This window comes from Elephas maximus, chromosome 18, assembly GCF_024166365.1.
Source record: "Elephas maximus indicus isolate mEleMax1 chromosome 18, mEleMax1 primary haplotype, whole genome shotgun sequence".
Classification (NCBI taxonomy): domain Eukaryota; kingdom Metazoa; phylum Chordata; class Mammalia; order Proboscidea; family Elephantidae; genus Elephas; species Elephas maximus.
This window is the reverse complement of record NC_064836.1, coordinates 21,850,622-21,868,529: the sequence shown is the minus strand read 5'-3', so window position 1 is coordinate 21,868,529 and position 17,908 is coordinate 21,850,622. Positions and strand designations below refer to the sequence as shown.

Below are 17,908 nucleotides of genomic sequence, written 5' to 3'. Positions count from 1 at the left end.
GGTTTGTTTCTACAACAAGGCTATGCTGCCCTCTGGTGGTGTGACCTCATTCTCCTGCTGTGCATAGCTCTTAGGCATTCATTAACCTGAGGATCTGATAACACCATGAATTTCAATATTACCAATCCTTCTATGAGGAGCCCTGGTGGCACTGTGGTTAATTGCTCAGCTGATAACCGAAAGGTTGGTGGTGCATACTCACCAACCGCACCATGGGAGAAAGATGTGGCAGTTGTCTTCCATAAAGATTTACAGCCTTGGAAACGCTATGGGGCGGTTGACTGTTCTACAGGGTGACTATGAATTAGAACCAACTCGACAGCAGTGGTTTTAATCCTTGTATCTCAAGGAGTTTCATTCATTTATTCAAGGACTCATACAGATAAAACCTTGTTTACAAATTCTTCCAAATCACTTTCTCCTCCCCACACCAGTCTTTTGCTCTTGGCCTCTCTGAAGGAATCCTTTCACTCACTAGCCAGCTTTGTAGTTTAACCCCTCCCCTCTTACATCCTTTTGCCTGTAGAAAATAAGCACTCCAATAGGTACCTTCAGTAACTACAGAATCCTACTGGCTTTGTTTATTTGCACTGTAGCTTACTAAGGAAGCCCTGGTGGTGCACCTTACTGGACATTTTGCCTTTTCTTGAATTTTTTGGGAATAGTCTCAGACCATAGGAAAGAGTTTTAATTTGCCTTTCTGAGTTCTCTGTTTTTGGCAAGTGCCTCACTTTTGGAAGGAGAAAGAAGGAGATGGGTAAGATACGGAGGGAACACAGAGAGTCTCTTTCTCTGAGTCCCTTTAGGAAGAAATCATCCCAGACTGAAACTGAAGAGAATGAGGGCCCTTTGTTAAGAATTTAAGATGGCAGTAATCTCAAAGCCTCCCTCTATGTAACATAAACATAGGAACTTAGGATGGGCCCATAATATCCCTGCTCTACTCTAAAAGGTACAATTTGTAAGGAGACAGTGAGAAATAAAAGTAATACTTATTTTGCATAATAGCAAAATGCAGAGCTCCCAAGGAAAAGTTCCTTATGGATAAGACCTCTACAAGGGATCAAGAAACAGATCAGGGAAAACACAGACAAAGCAATAGAAGAATTCAGGAAAACAGTACAAGAACCAAACTTCACAATAAATAGGCTACTAGAAACTATACAAAAACAGCAACTAGAAAGGCAAAAGATTAACAATAAAATTTTATAATTAGACAACTCAAAAGAAGGATACAGAAGCAGAATTGAGACAATGGAAGACCGAATTAGTAAGATTGAAGACAAATCCCTTGACATCAATTTTTTGAGGAAAAGTCAGAAAAAAGAACGAAGAAAGTCTAAGAATTATGTGAGACACCATCAAGAAGAAAAGCTTACGTGTGATTAGAGTTCCAGAACAGGGCAACAGTAGAAAGCACAGAGAGAACTGTTGAAAATTTGCTGGCAGAAAACTTCCCTAATATTATGAAAAACGAGAAGATATCCATCCACGAAGCTCAACGAACCCTGTACAGGGTAGATTCCAAAAGAAATTTACCAACATATATCTTAATCAAACTTACCAAAACCAAAGACAAAGAAACAATCTTGAGAGTGGTGAGGGAAAAACGAAAAGTCACCTGCAAAAAAAACCAGTAAGACTAAACTCTGATTACTCAGCAGAAACCATGCGAGCAAGAAGGCAATGGGATGACATATATAAAGCCTTGAAGGAAAAAAATTGTAAGCCAAGAATTATATATCCAGAAAAATTATCTCTCAAATACAACGGCAAGATTAAGACATTTCCAGATAAACAGAAATTAAGGGGATTTGTAAAAACCAGACCAAAATTACAAGAAATATCAAAAGGAGTCCTCCAGTTAGAACCAAAGAATTCAGACAACAATTGAAAATTAAGACATACGGTAGATTAACCAGATGCCAACCCAGACAGGGGATTCTCGAAAATAAAGTAAAATGACTGAAAATAGAAAACCAGGGACAGAAATATGTAAAGAAAGGTAATGTTAAAACAAAAAAAGAGGGGATAAATGTGGTAGTTATAAAATTTCCATATGGAGAGGAACCAAAGGTGATATCATGAAATAAAAGACTGGTTTAAACTTAGGGAAACAAAAGCAAATTTCAGGTAACCACAAAGGAAACTAACAAACCTACCCAACAAAATAAAAGAAGAATAAAAACATAAAGACTCGGTAAACACAAAATCAACAAGAAAAAAAATACATAAACAAAAAAAAAAAAACTCAACACAGAAAATTAAGCAGTACAAAGAAGCCTTCAACATCACCAAAAAAAAAAAAAAAAAATACAGCAGTAAACCCATACCTGTTGATAATTATGCTGAATGTAAATGGCTAAAATACACCAGTAGAGACAGAAAATGGCAGAATGGATTAAAAAACATGTTCATTTATATGCAGTCTACAAGAGACAAACCTTAGACACAAAGAAATAAAAAAAACTAAAACTCAAACGGTGAAAAAATATATATCAAGCAAACAACAACAAAAAAGAGCAGAAGTGGCAATACTAATCTCTGATAAGATAGACTTTAAAGCAAAATCCACCAAAAAGGATAAGGAAGGACACTGCATAATGATAAAAGAGTCAATACACCAGAAGGACATAAGTGTAATAAATATGTACTTACCCAATGACAGGGATCCAAAACACATAAAACAAACTATAGCAGCACTGAGAAGAGAAAGAGAGAGTTCTATGATAATACTGGGAGATTTCAGCACACCACTTCCAGTGAAGGACAGAACATCTAGAAGGAAACTCAATAAAGATACAGGAGACCTAAATGCCATAATCAAACAACTTGATCTCATAGACATATACAGAACACTTCACTCAAAAGCAGCAAAGTATACATTCTTTTCCAATGTACATGGAACATTCTCTACAACAGACCACATTTTAGGCCACAAATCAGGCCTCAACAAAATCCAAAATATCAAAATAACACAAAGCATTTTCTTTGATCACAGCGCCATAAAGGTACAAATCACTAAAAGGAAGAGCAAGGAAGAAGTCTAATAAATGAAAATGCAACAACACCTTGCTGAAAAACCACTGTATAATAGAATGGAATCAAAAATTCATAGAATCAAATGAGAATGAAAACACATCCTACTAAAACCTTTGGGACACAGCAAAAGCAGTGTGCAGAGGACAATTTATAGCAATAAAAGCACACGTCAAAAAACAAAGGGCTGGGTGGGGCCAAGATGGCAGAGTAGTCAGATGCTTCCTGTGATCCCTCTTACACCAAAGACCCAAAAATACAAGTGAATCGATTATACATGACAAGCTAGGAGCCCTGAACATCAAAGGCAAAGTTGAGGACTTGGACTGAGCATCAGGGGGAGGGAGAAACAATTCAGAAGCAATGAGGAGTTGCCCGACCTGACCAGGCAGGAACTGGCACCCCACAGGCCAATTCCACTGGTGCCAGCACAGTGAGGCAAGCAGTGACATTCAGGACACATTTTCCTCATTAGGAGATGACGACTGGTGGACAGTCTGCTCAGCCTTCCAGAACAAGCAAGAAGCTGCCCTCAATGGGCAAAAGATAAGTACCTGTGTTTAACCTACCTCACGGATCCAAAAATACCCCTTCAGGAAAAATCTCTCTCCCACTTCCCAGCTCCCTTCCCTCGCTGTACTGGGTGCCAGCTGGCTGCAACCCTGGGGTGAAAGAAGGACTCTGCACTCACTCTGAGACATTCTCCCAGCCTTGGAGAGGGAACAAATTAACAAACAGGGAAAAAATAATCTGCCAGCTCCCCTAAGATGGGAACTCAGGGCAGAAACAGCTCCTTTGCCTAGGCACAGGCATAAGAGGTCCACGGACTTTGAATGCTTTTCACCCCTGCACAGACTTGTGTGGGTCCATTTCAACAGCGCAGGCTCTCATTAACTCAGTACAACAGGGTATATACCTGAAGTCTAACTTCAACTGTTTCAGCTATATAGTGGAGAGGCAGGCTCATGACATCTGACAACACTCTGCCTATTAAGCAAGGAGCTCACCTACCCACATCAGGGGCAGGAGGACTGGTGGCTCCACTCATGACACCTAGCCACCTGTGACAGGGGTCCAGGAATAGGCGGTGCCTCCCAGTCCTGACAGCCAACAGCACTGGGTGCCCATAGTCTGGCTGCAAAACTCACCCACATACATACTCTAGGGAACAGAGGCACGCTTTCCTCACAGACAGTCAGGGGCAGTTGTCAGCCCCCTGTCTTCCTCAGTGCATGAACCCCTATTGCAGCCAGATGCCTGTGCCTATACCAATCACTCCTGCTCATCTAGGACTGTAGGTGAGAGCCTGCACCACACACTTGGTGACTGACCACTGTACCACACACTTAGTGACTAACTACCTGGACACCTGAGCTGAATCCATACAAGAAGAATGAAAGGATTCCTGGGTTCACATACCTAGCAACAGCTCTAACCACCTGGAGACAGAATGTTAGAACTTAAAAGGAACCAATAATCAAACTACCTCACTTGAGCAGCCTATTCAGGCATATCAAAACAAAATAACAAGCCAGGACACGGTAAGCAAACATAAAATAAATAAGTACAATAACTTACTGATGGCTCAAAGACAACAGTTAATATCAAATCACATAAAGAGGCATACCACAACTTGCTTCAGCAAGCTCCCAAAACAAAGAATCAAGAAATCTTCTGGATGAAGATAACTTCCTGGAATTACCAGAGGTAGAATACAAAAGATTAATACACAGAACTCTTCAAGATATCAGGAAGGAGATCAGGCAAAACACAGAGCAAGCCAAGCAGTACACAGACAAAGCATTAAAGGAACTTAAGCAGGTTAGATAAGAGTATAATGACAAATTTAATAGGCTGCAAGAATCCATAGAGAGATAGTAAACAGAAATTCAAAAGATTAACAATAAAATTTCAGAATTAGACAATTCAATAGAAAGTTTTAAGAGCAGAATTGAGGCAATGGAAGTCAGAATTAATGAGACTGAAGAAAAAGCACTTGGCATCAACATATTTGAGGAAAAATCAGATAAAAGAATTTTTAAAAATGAAGGAACCCTAAGGATCATGTGGGAATCTATCAAGAGGAATAACCCTACAAGTGATCAGAGTACCAGAACAGTGGAGGATAACAGAAAATACAGAGAGAACTGTTGAAGGTATGTTGGCAGAAAACTTCCTTGATGTTGTGAATGATGAGAAGTTATCTATCCAAGATGTTCACCAAACCCCACACAAGGTAGATCCCAAAAGAAAGTCATGAAGAGATATTACAATCAAACGTGCCAAAACCAAAGGTAAAGAGAGAATTTTAAGAGCAGCTAAGGATAAATAAAAAGTCACCTACAAAGGAGAGGCAATAAAAAGAAGCTCGGACTACTCAGCAGGAACCATGCAGGTAAGAAGGCAATGGGATGACATATATAAAGCCTTGAAGGAAAAAAATTGCCAGCCAAGAATCATATATCCAGCAAAACTGTCTCTCAAATATGATGGCAAAATTAGGACATTTCCAGACAAACAGAAGTTTAGGGAATTTGCAAAACTAAAGTAAAATTACAAGAGATACTAAAGGGAGTCCTCCAGTAAGAAAGTCAATAACATCAGACAACGACTCAAAAACTAGAACACAGGACAGAGCAACCAGATATCAACCCAGATAGGGAAATGACAAAAATAAATCAAAGCTAAAAGGCTCAAAACAAGGAAACCGATACATCATTATGTAAAAGATGACATTTAAACAAAAAAGAGGGACTAAAACATGGAGAGGAAGTCATATGGAGAGGAAGTCAAGGAGATATAAAGAAATAAAAGCAACTTAGAAAAATACAGGCAAATATTAAGGTAACCACAAAGGAATCTAACAATCCTACACATCAAAATAAAAAACAAGAAAAACGTAAAGACTCAGAACATACAAAATTAACAACAATGAAAAACAGGAAAAGAAAATATATAAAGAGAAACAACTCAGCACAGAAAATTAAGTGGAAAAAAGAAAGGGCCAAAATCAAAACATAAACCCTACGACTCAAACAAATAGTAAGAGAGCAGCAAAAGAAGCCCATAGTCACCAGAAGAAAGGAAATAATAAAGATTAGAACAGAAATAAATGAAATAGAGTCCAGAAAAACACTAGAAAGAATCAGCAAGACCAGAGGTTGGTTCTTTGAAAGATCAACAAAATTGAGAAACCACTAGTCAAGTTGACAAAAGAAAAACAAGAGAGAAAGCAAATAACTCATATAAGAAATGAGATGAGTGATATCACAATAGAGTCAACTGAAATAAAAAGGCTCATAAGGGAATACGACAAACAATTGTACTCCAACAAATTTGAAAGCCTAGAGGAGATAGATAAATTTCTAGAAACATGCTATGTACCCAAACTAACATAAATTGAGGTCGAAAAACTAAACAGACCCATATCAAAAGAAAAGATTGAAGAGGTAACAAAAGAACTCCCAACAACCACAAAAAAAAAAACCCTGAACAGATAGCTTCACTAGAGAATTCTGCCAAACATTCAGAGAAGACCTCACACCAATACTACTCAAACTATTTCACAGTGTAGAAGAGGAAGGAATACTTTCAAATTCATTCTATGAAGGCAGCATAATACTGATATCAAAGCCAGGCAAAGACACACACACAAAAAACAAAAACTACAGACCAGTATCCCTCATGAATATCGCAAAAATTCTCAGCAAAATTCTAGACAATAGAATTCAGCAGCATATCAAAAAAATTATAATAATACATCATGACCAAGTAGGATTCATACCAGGTATACAAGGATTGTTCAACGTTAGAAAATCAATCAACACAATCAACTGCATAAATAAAACAAAAGAATCAAATGATCTTCTCAATCAATGCAGAAATACCATGTGACAAAGTCTAATACCCATTCCTGTTAAAAACTCTCAGCAAAATAGGAATAGAAGGTAAATTCCTTGACCTGATAAAGGGCATTTATACAAAACCAACGGCCAACATTATTTTCAACGAAGAGACTGAAAGCACTCCTCTCAAGAACGGGAGCAAGGCAAGGATGCTCTTCATCACTACTCTTACTCAACATCGTGCTGGAAGTCTTAACTAGAGCAATAAGCCAGAAAAAGAAACAAGGAGCATCCAGTACAGCAAGGAAGAGGTAAGACTATCCTTGTTCACAGGTGATAGGCTCCTATATGTAGAAAACTCCAAAGAATCCACAAGATAGCTGCCAGACCTAATAGAAGCTTTCAGCAAAGTAGCAGGATACGAAATTAACATACAAATATCACTTAGATGCGCTATACCAGCAAAGAGATCTTAGAAAAGAAAATCAGGAAATCCATACCATTTACAATAGTCCGAAAAAAGATAAAATACGTAGGAAAAATCTAACCAGGAATGTAGAAGACCTATACAAAGAAAACTACAAAACACTGTTTCAAGAAATCAGAAGAGACCTACATAAATGGAAAAACATACCATGCTCATGATAAGACTCAACATTGTGAAAATGTCAATACTATCCAACGTAATCTACAGATACAATGCATCTCCAATCCAAATTCCAACACCATATTTTAACAAGGTGGAGAAACAAATCACTAACTTTTTATGGAAAGGGAAGAGGTCCTGGATAAGTAAGGCATTACTAAAGAAGAAGAACAAAGTCAAAACAGCCTGGTACCAGTATAACAGATACATTGACCGATGGAACAGAATCAAGGCCCAGATGTAAATCCACCCACCTACAGGCAACTGATACTTGACAAAAGCCCAAAGTTCATAAAATGGAGAAAAGACAGTCTCTTTAACAAATTGTACTGGCATAACGGATGTCCATCTGTAAAAAAATGAAATAGGATCCATACCTAACACCGTACACAAAAACTAACTGAAAATGGATCAAAGACCTAAATATAAAACCTGAAACAATATCATGGAAGAAAAAAAAGGGATAACACTAGGAGCCCTAATACATGGCATAAATAGTATACAAACCATAACTAACAATGCATGGACACTAGAAGATAAACTCGATAATTGAGAACTCCTAAAAATTAAACACTTAAGCTAATCAACAGACTTCATCAAAAGAATAAAAAGAGACTGGGAAAAATTTTTGGCTATGACATATCCAACAAGGATCTTATCACTAAAATCTACAAAATATTTCAACACCTCACCAACAAAAAGACAAGCAACCCAATTAAAAATGGGCAAAGGATATGAACAGACACTTCAACAAAGACGACATTCAGGCGGCTAACAGACAAATGAAGAAATGCTTGTGATCATTAGCCATTAGAGAAATGCAAATCAAAACTACAATGAGATACCATCTCACCCCAACGATACTGGCACTAATCCAAAATAACAGAAATTAATAAATATTGAAGAAGTTGTGGGGAGATTGGAACTCTTATGCTGGTGGGAATGTAAAATGGTACAGCCACTATGGAAAACGATATGGTGCCTCCTTTAAAAGCTAGAAATACAAATACCATATGATACAGCAATCCCACTCCTAGGAATATATCCTAGAGAAATATGAGCCATCACACAAAAGACATAAGCATACCCATGTTTATTGCAGCATTATTCACAATAGCAAAAAGATGGCAACAGTTACAGTTACATAACTTAGTGGAATTTTTAAGAGAAAATATGAGATTTCTAAGAACGCTCCTACTTTTCCAGGAGGCACCTTCCATATTATTCTCTGTGCCTCAATGTGAATGTTGCTGCTGCTTGGCCTGCACATTGAGCCCAGCTCCCAGCCCCAAGGTGGTGAGGCATGAGGAGAAATAAATGTTATTATTCTCCCCTGGCAGGATTGTTTTGTTTTGTTTGCGGGGTGGGGGGTAGAAATGTCCCTTAAAAACACCGTTTTAGATATTATCAATTACTAACGCTATAGGTTAAGGAGCCCTGGTGGCGAAACCTGTTATGCTCTTGCCCGCTTAACAAAAGGTTGGTGGTTTGAATCCGCCATGGGAGGAAGACCTAGTAATGTGTTCCTGTAAAAATTACAGCCTAGGAAACCCTATGGGGTAGGTCTACTCTGTCACATGGGGTCACTATGAGTTGGAATCAACTTGACGGCACACAACAACAAAAACAATAACAGATGCCTATTAAGGAGCCCTGGAGGCACACCAGTTAACCACTCAGCTGCTAACCAAAAGGCTAACGTTTCAAACTCACCCAGTCACTCCACAAGAGAAAGACCTGGAGATCACTTCTAAAAACAGCAGCCTAGAAAACTGTACTTTGTCACATGGGGTTTCTATGAGTTGGAATCGACTCCACAGCACCTAACACCATCACTACCACCTTAGGTGAATTCACTTAACAAACATGGTCCATGAAGCTAACTCGGGGTTGAGAAAATATTCTAAATGGGGGGAAAAGTGAGGAGAGGAAAACAAGGACTGCTTGAGATGAAGCCTCAGCCAAAGAAGCTGTCCAGAGAAGACAGGCTCTCGAGTTCCTGGGCAGAAGCAGGCACCCGGACCAAGAAAAGCACTATTGCTTTCAAACATTTTACTCCACACTGCCCTGCTTCCTTCAGCTCTGCCCTGTTTTCTCACCTAGACTGCCCTGAACAACATTCCCCAGGCTATGGCAGAACTATTCCATAACCACTTGTGAAAATAAAATGGGACACACGATTTGTCAATCAACACCTGAGACAATTTCTCCTTTTGTTTTTTTAAATAATGCTGTCAGAATCAATTTTTTTTTTTTTGAATTTCACTGCAATGCATACTCCACCCCCATGTTCCTTGCTGTGCCCCAGTTATTAACCCTGGTTGCCACAATACACCGAGAATCAGAGTGGGAGTTCTTAGAGCTAAAATATACAGCAGATGGGTTGACCTTTATTTCGAAGGCTTTATTTCCCCTAAATATTTCATTTACTATGTTAAAAATCACTTCACTGGCTAATGTTTTTCAGAAGTAGACTGCCGGGTCCTTCTTCCTAGTCTGTCTTAGTCTGGAAGCTCAGTTGAAACCTGTCCTCCACGGGTGACGCTGTTGGTATCTGAATATTGGTGGCATAGCTTCCAGCATCACAGCAACATGCAAGCCCCCACAGTACAACAAACTGACAGACATGTGGGGGAAGAAGGAGCTGGCAGTCTAGTTCTAAAAAGCATTAGCTAGTGAAAACCTTCTGAATAGCAGCGAAATATTGTCTGATATAGTGCTGGAAGATGAAGCCCCCAGGTTGGAAGGTGCTCAAAAGATGACTGGGGAAGAGCTGCCTCCTCAAAGTAGAGTTGACCTTCATGACTTGGATGGAGTAAAGCTTTTGGGACCTTCATTTGCTGATGTGGCACGACTCAAAATGAGAAGAAACAGCTGCAAACATCCATTAATAATCGGAACCTGGAATGTACGAAGTATGAATCTAGGAAAATTGAAAATTGTCAAAAATGGAAGGCATAAACATCAATATCCTAGGCATTAGTGAGCTGAAATAGACTGGTATTGGCCATTCTGAATTAGACAATCGTATAGTCTTTTTTTTTTTTTTCTTCTAGTCTACTATGCTGGGAATGACAACTTGAAGAGGAATGGTGTTGCATTCATCATCAAAAACAACGTTTCAAGATCTATCCTGAAGTATGACGCTGTCAGTGATTGGATAATATCCATACGCCTACAAGGAAGACCAGTTAATATGACTATTATTCAAATTTATGTACCAACCACTAGGGGCAAAGATGAAGAAATAGAAGATTTTTATCAGCTGCCAAAGGCTGAAATTGATTGAACATGCAGTCAAGACGCATTGATAATTACTGGCAACTGGAATGCAAAAGCTGGAAACGAAGAAGGATCCGTAGTTGGAACATACGGCCTTGGTGATAGAAACAATGCTTGAGATCGAATGATAGAATTTTGCAAGACCAACAACTTCTTCATTGCAAATACCTTCTTTCACCAATATAAACGGTGACTATACACATGGACCTCGCCAGATGGAACACACAGAAATCAAATTGACTACCTCTGTGGAAAGAGACGATGGAAAAGCTCATCAGTCAGAACAAGGCCAGGGGCCAACTGTGGAATGGACCATCAATTGCTCATACACAAGTTCAAGATGAAACTGAAGAAAATCACAGCAAGTCCACAAGAGCCAAAATATGACCTTCAGTATATCCCACCTAAATTTAGAGACCATCTCAAGAATCAATTTGACACATTGAACATTAGTGACCAAAGACCAGACGAGTTGTAGAATAACATCAAGGACATCATACATGAAGAAAGCAAGAGGTCATTGAAAAGAGAGCAAAGAAAGAAAAGACCAAGATGGATGTCAGAGGAGGCTCTGAAACTTGCTCGCGAACGTTGAGCAGCTAAAGCAAAAGGAAGAATTGATGAAGCAAAAGGACTGAACAGAAGATTTCAAAGGGCGTCTCAAGAAGACAAAGTAAAGTATTATAATGACATGTGCAAAGAGCTGGAGATGGAAAACCAAGAGGGAAGAACATGCTCGGCGTTTCTCAAGCTGAAAGAACTGAAGAAAAAATTCAAGCCTCGAGTTACAATAGTAAAGGATTCTATGGGGAAAATATTAAACGACACAGGAAGCATCAAAATGAGATGGAAGGAGTACACACAGAGTCATTACACCAAAAGGAATTAGTTAATATTCAACCATTTCAAGAGGTTGCGTATGATCAGGAACCGATGGTACTGAAGGAAGAAGTCCGAGCTGCTCTGAAGGCACTGGTGAAAAACAAGGCTCCAAGAATTGATGGAATATCAATTGAGATGTTCCAACAAACAGATGCAGTGCTGGAGGTGCTGACTCATCTATGCCAAGAAATATGGAAGACAGCATCCTGGCCAACTGACTGGAAGATATCCATATTTATTGCCTATTCCCAAGAAAGGTGATCCAACCAAATGTGGAAATTATAGAATATCATTAATATCGCACGCAAGCAAAATTTTGCTGAAGATCATTCAAAAACGGTTGCAGCAGTATATTGACAGGGAACTGCCAGAAATTCAGGCCGGTTTCAGAAGAGGATGTGGAACCAGGGATATCATTGGTGATGTCAGATGGATCCTGGCTGAAAGCGGAGAATACCAGAAGGATGTTTACCTGTGTTTTATTGACCATACAAAAGCATTCAACTGTGTGGATCATAACAAATTACGGATAACACTGTGAAGCATGGGAATTCCAGAACACTTAATTGTGCTCATGAAGAATCTTTACATAGATCAAGAGGCATTGGATAGAAGGAGGGGATACTGATTGGTTTAAAGTCAGGAAAGGTGTGCATCAGAGTTGTATTCTTTCACCATAGCTATTCAATCTGTATGCTGAGCAAATAATATGAGAAGCTGGACTATATGAAGAAGAACGGGGCATCAGGATTGGAGGAAAGTCATTAACAACCTGCGTTATGCAGATGACACAACCTTGCTTGCTGGAAGTGAAGAGGACTTGAAGCACTTACTAATGAAGATCAAAGACCACAGCCTTCAGTATGGGTTGCGCCTCAACATAAAGAAAACAAAAATCCTCACAACTGGACCAATGAGCTACATCATGATAAACGGAGAAATGATTGAAGCTGTCAAGGGTTTCGTTTTACTTGGATCCACAATCAACAGCCATGGAAGCAGCAGTCAAGAAATCAAAAGATGCATTGGATTGGGCAAATCTGCTGAAAAGGACCTCTTTAAAGTGTTGAAGAGCAAAGATGTCACCTTGAAGACTAAGGTGCGCCTGACCCAAGCCATGGTATTTTCAACTTCATCACGTGCATGTGAAAGCTGGACAATAAATAAGGAAGATGGAAGAATTGACACCTTTGAATTGTGGTGTTGGCGAAGAATATTGAATATACCATGGACTACCAAAAGAACAAACAAATCTGTCTTAGAAGAAGTACAACCAGAATGCTCCTCAGAAGCAAGGATGGTGAGGCTGCGTCTTACATATTTTGGACACGTTATCAGGAGGGATCAGTCCCTGGAAGAGGACATCATGCTTGGCAGATTATAGGGTCAGCGGAAAAGAGGACGACCCTCAACGAGGTGCGTTGACGCAGTGGCTGCAACAATGAGTTCAACCATAACAACGATTTTAAGGGTGGCTCAGGACCAGGCAGCGTTTCATTCAGTTGTGCATAGGGTTGCTATGAGTTGGAACTGACTCGATGGCACCTAACAACATGTTAAAAATTAAGACTATGAACAAGTTTGTTTTTTAACTTGCAGGTATTGGTAGTCTATTTACAAAGTAGGAAACATCTAACAGAAAAGACTCGAGAGTCACCTATGTAACCACAGCAACAAGGAGAGAGGCTTAATTTACAGAATCCCAGGTCATGACCCAATGGGCTCTACCTGTTTGATAAACTCCGGGAAGCTGAGGATGGGCCCATTGTGGAAGACCGGGTAATAGAAGACATAGGTCAACATCCAGGGAAAGGAGTAGGAGGCACGTTCAGTGGGAGCCTGCTGCCAGCATGACTCGAGGCTGAAGCTGGTGCAGTAGAGGCAGCGAACGGTCAGTGTGAACTGCAGCAAGTAGTACTCGTTTTCTGTCTGGTACCACCTTCTCTGCAAAGTCAAAAGGAAAGAACAACCCTTGAGTGACAGAGAGGAATATCATCCAATCAACAATACAAATGTTGGCTACCATGTCTACTTTTATCTGAGAAGTTCAGAAATTACTGGGAAGATGATCTCTCCCATGGTTAGAGCAGCTGTACCCTAAAATGAGCCAAGTTGAACTCAAATTCTTAAAAAGTCCAGACTTAACTGGACCAGTTGAGACTAGAGGACTCCCTGAGACTACCACTGCCCTGAGATACACTTTAAACCAAAATTATCCATTGAGGCCACCTATTAGCTAAATAACACATTGGCTCATAAAATAAAGAATATCACACATGACTAGTGAGCTCCTTCAAAAAGCGTCTATAGTAGACTAAATGGTCAAAAAGTTCTCTAAATCAAAGACGAGAAGGTAAAGGGGCAGGGAAACTAGAGTATTGGAAATGGTACAACCACAATAGAATGAATTAGAATGATGATACATTGTGAAAAATATAACCAATACCACTGAATAATTTGTGTAGAAACTGTCAAATAGGGACCTAATTTTCTGTGTAAACTTTTACCTTAAACACAATAAAATATTTCAAAAATAAAGGAAGCCAAGAGCCAATGAACATCAGGTAAATCTCATTAGTAATCAAAACAAGTAGTTAATGACCATTAGGGGAAGACGTCTCTCTAACACCAACCATCAACTTAGCATTAGGCCTAACACAAATATAATGCTGTTTTTCCAGGGTATGCAGCTATCAGAAATGTCCAGTGGATAACATGGACATAAGTTACACTCAGCAGACACTGACAGCTCCTTCAACAATTTTGGAGACAAAGAGGTGCTTATACATGTCACAACATATTTTTTTGTATTTGCTCTTTGTTTTCGTTGAAAATATACACCAATTCAACATTTTCTACATGTACCATTTAGTGACAATGATTACATTCTTTGAGTTGTGCAACAATTCTCACCCTCCTTTTCTGAGCTGTTCCTCCCCCATTTACATAAATTCACTGCCCCTAAGGTTCCTAGCTAATCTTTGGAGTTGCTGTTGTCAATTTGTCCCCCATATTGGTAGTTCTTAAAACAGCATAATGCCCAAGGCAAACATTTTTTACTAGAGAAGCTAAATTACTGTTTGGTTTTAAGAAGAACTCAAGGGTATTTTTGGTTTAAGGTTTAAAGATTAATGGTTTCAGGGGCTCAGGAAGTCTGGAGTCCATGTGTATTTGCTCTTCTGTTATTAACTTGGCTCCACATTTAGGTGAGCATGATTTGCCAAATAAGCTTTAGAGACATATATTCAAAATAAATAGTCCCTCTCCCTCATTGTGTTTAGATTCTCATACAGGAGACATCAGCAGGCACCTGAAGAGTGCTTGCCTGAATGGAGTCCTTTACTCAGACCCATGGGAAAAATACAAAAAGACCCAGGAAACACTACCATACTCTCAAAGCATTTATATTCTACTCTGCAAGACCAGATGCAGATAACTTAATCCTGCAGGCAGCAAATATTTATATTACGAAAAGTGAACCTGAGAAATCTGCAGCTAACATAGAGCCCAGCACCAGTGAAACCCAGTAAAACCAGTTGTCATCAAGTCAGCTCCAACTCATGGCAAGGCCGCATATGTCAGAGTAGAACTGTGCTCCCAAGGGTTTTCAATGGCTGTTCTTTTTTTCGTTTGTTTTTGGAAGTAGATTCCCAAGACTTTCTTCCATGGTGCCTTTGGGTGGACTTGAATCTCTAATCTTTTTTTAGCAGCTGAGCATGTTAACCATTTGCACCACCCCAGAAGGAGAAGAGAGGAAAGACACACAGACAGCCTGAGTGGTCCTACCGAGTCCTAAACTTGGATCACACAAGCAGTACTAAGACATTGAAGTTACCAAAGATGACGAGACAGTCCGGGGCTGTCCAGTGGGTGCCGCTCACTACCCGGAAGAAGATCAGAGAACACATCACAGGAACTATAAAACTCAGTGCACAAAGGGCTCACTGATTGGTACAATCAGCTCAGCACTGCACCAAAGCTCTAAACTCAGGCTGCCATATCTTTGTCTTCTAGCATCCGCTGGGCCATAGCCCATGTCCACTCACAAAATAAAAATTCACTGTTCTTGTGACTAAGAAAACAGAAAACTAAGAATGTAAACTCCTGTAAAAAAAAAGTACACTAATGCAAACAACAGCTATACAAAAGTGGGATGTTGATCCTATGTCCTCCTCCATTAGCACAAACCATTATTACAGAGTCATATTTGTCAAGATTCCTTTGGGTCTATGAGTATCCTTTGAGGCAACAGACGTTGTTTTAACTTTGTAAATTCAAAGAACTTCCAGTGGGTACATGAGTAAATAGTCAATAAATCTGTTTCATTATCTAAGAAGAAGGATAATCCCTTCCTTATTGTCTCAGGGGTTATTCTGGGCATCGGATAAGACAAGGAACATGAGAGTTCCCTATAAATTATAGAGCATTCGACAAATTTTATGAAATGCCTGGGCTGCAGGGGCAGGGGGGCGGGGGGGCTATTACTTTCTTTTCCCTTTGCCCTGACTCTCTGTTCCTGTGACATCTGACATCCATGCCTACCAAACTATAAGAAAAGGTACAACATCAGCCCTGGGCATCCCCAAAGGGCTAGGATACAGTCACATTCAAAAGGTAAGACTACTGAACACAAGACCAGGGTTCACATGTATTAATCCCATATGGCCACTAGGGGGAGCTTCATGAAGTTCCTCAACAGACTCTTGTGTGAAAACAAAGGCATCTATCTACTGGGATCAGGGAACTGTCAAAATGGCCTTCTCCTTCTCCAGGGTAAGACAAAGAAACTTACCTTAACTTCCTCCACACTTTGCAGCCTCAGTGTGGAAAGCAGGAGGAGAGAACAGAGCCATGACAAGAGCAGCGACCGGAACTGAGCCACACAGAAGGAGATAATGGTATGGAGAAAAACCATGGCCACACCTGGGGCCCCCAGCACACACCAGCAGGCCCATATTCCATAGACCATGAGAATACAGGGTCTGTGCTGCAGGCAGGGAGGGACACAAAGGGAGACAAAAAGGGAGAAAGGGAGGGAAGAAAAGGGAGAAGTGAGTTCATAGGCATTGCTATTAAATAATCTACATGTACAAAAATAATGTTTAGTGACCTATAAACCAAACTCCATTTTCACTGTCCTGGGAATTTAGCAAAACACAGATAAAAAAGATTCAAAGGGAGTTTACACATTAATTTCAGAGCAAATTCTGGCTACCCCTTAGATTGCTAGAATTCCATCATGTCTGCCCAGAAGTGGCCACTCTCTTGCCTTCAGCCAAAGCCACCCAGACTACTGGATCCCACAACAATAAGACATTTAGCTTATGTTTCAACAGATAGTATGGAAGCCAGAAGATAATGGAACAGCATCTTTAAACCTGTGAAGGAGAAAAACTGACAACCTGGAACACTCCACTCTGCATACACTATCCTTCAAATGTGAAGGTGAAAGAAAATATTAGTATACATTTCTAGGGAGTCTTGTTAAGAAAATTAGGCCATCCAAGTCACAAGATGCCTTCCAAACTCTAAGTCAGAGATTTTAAATTAATTACCTAATTACATTTTAATTTTATTAGTTTACAGTCAAATTTATATCACAGAATTAATTGTATCCTACCTGTTTTATGTGATATTGATGACCTCTGCATAGTCAATCTGATTGATATATTTATATCCATCTTAGGAGAACTGGAGAATGTTTTTCTTTTTAATTATGAAGTTTTATAGTCACTGACATTGAATACTAAATAAATTGACGTCTTTGCTTTTACAACATAATCTTGGTCATAATATGGCTGGTAGATACTTATTTTAAAACCACAATAATGTTTTAACATTGTTTGAGAGGCAACATATTGTAGTTGTTTAATTACTCGAACTTTGAAGTCCAATTGCCTACATTCAAATTCTGGTGTCCCATTAACTAGCTGTGTGACCTCAGAGAAGTTGCTTAATTTCTCTGTGTCTTCATATATAATGACAGTATCTACTTCACGAGGCTGTTGTGAGGATTAAATAAGTTGATTCACGTAAAATTCTTTGTACAGAGTCTACACACATAGTAAGGACTCTACAAATATTAGTTGTAATTCCAGAAGACAAGTAGGATGTACCTTATGGGTGTGCACTGAAAGATGTGGTTTCCAGGAATACACTGAGGTAAAAAGTGAGGGCTGCCTGAATTTAGATATTTTTAATAAATGCAAGACTT

The 17,908-nt window shown here is 39.5% G+C and overlaps 1 protein-coding gene across 9 annotated transcripts in view; it reads right to left on the bottom strand.

The window, feature by feature from the left end:
- Positions 1-17,908, bottom strand: part of HHAT (hedgehog acyltransferase) — a 658,603-nt gene that overhangs the window by 533,920 nt on the left and 106,775 nt on the right. For 8 of the 9 annotated variants that reach the window (XM_049858611.1, XM_049858614.1, XM_049858613.1 and 5 more), the window contains exons 5-6: positions 16,487-16,681; positions 13,423-13,638 (exon numbers count right to left, since the gene is read on the bottom strand). The exons of the other annotated variant lie outside the window; for it this stretch is intronic. In XM_049858611.1, the coding sequence (XP_049714568.1) occupies positions 13,423-13,638; positions 16,487-16,681 (411 nt within the window). The remainder of the gene's footprint in view (positions 1-13,422; positions 13,639-16,486; positions 16,682-17,908) is intronic. 9 annotated transcript variants of the gene reach the window in all.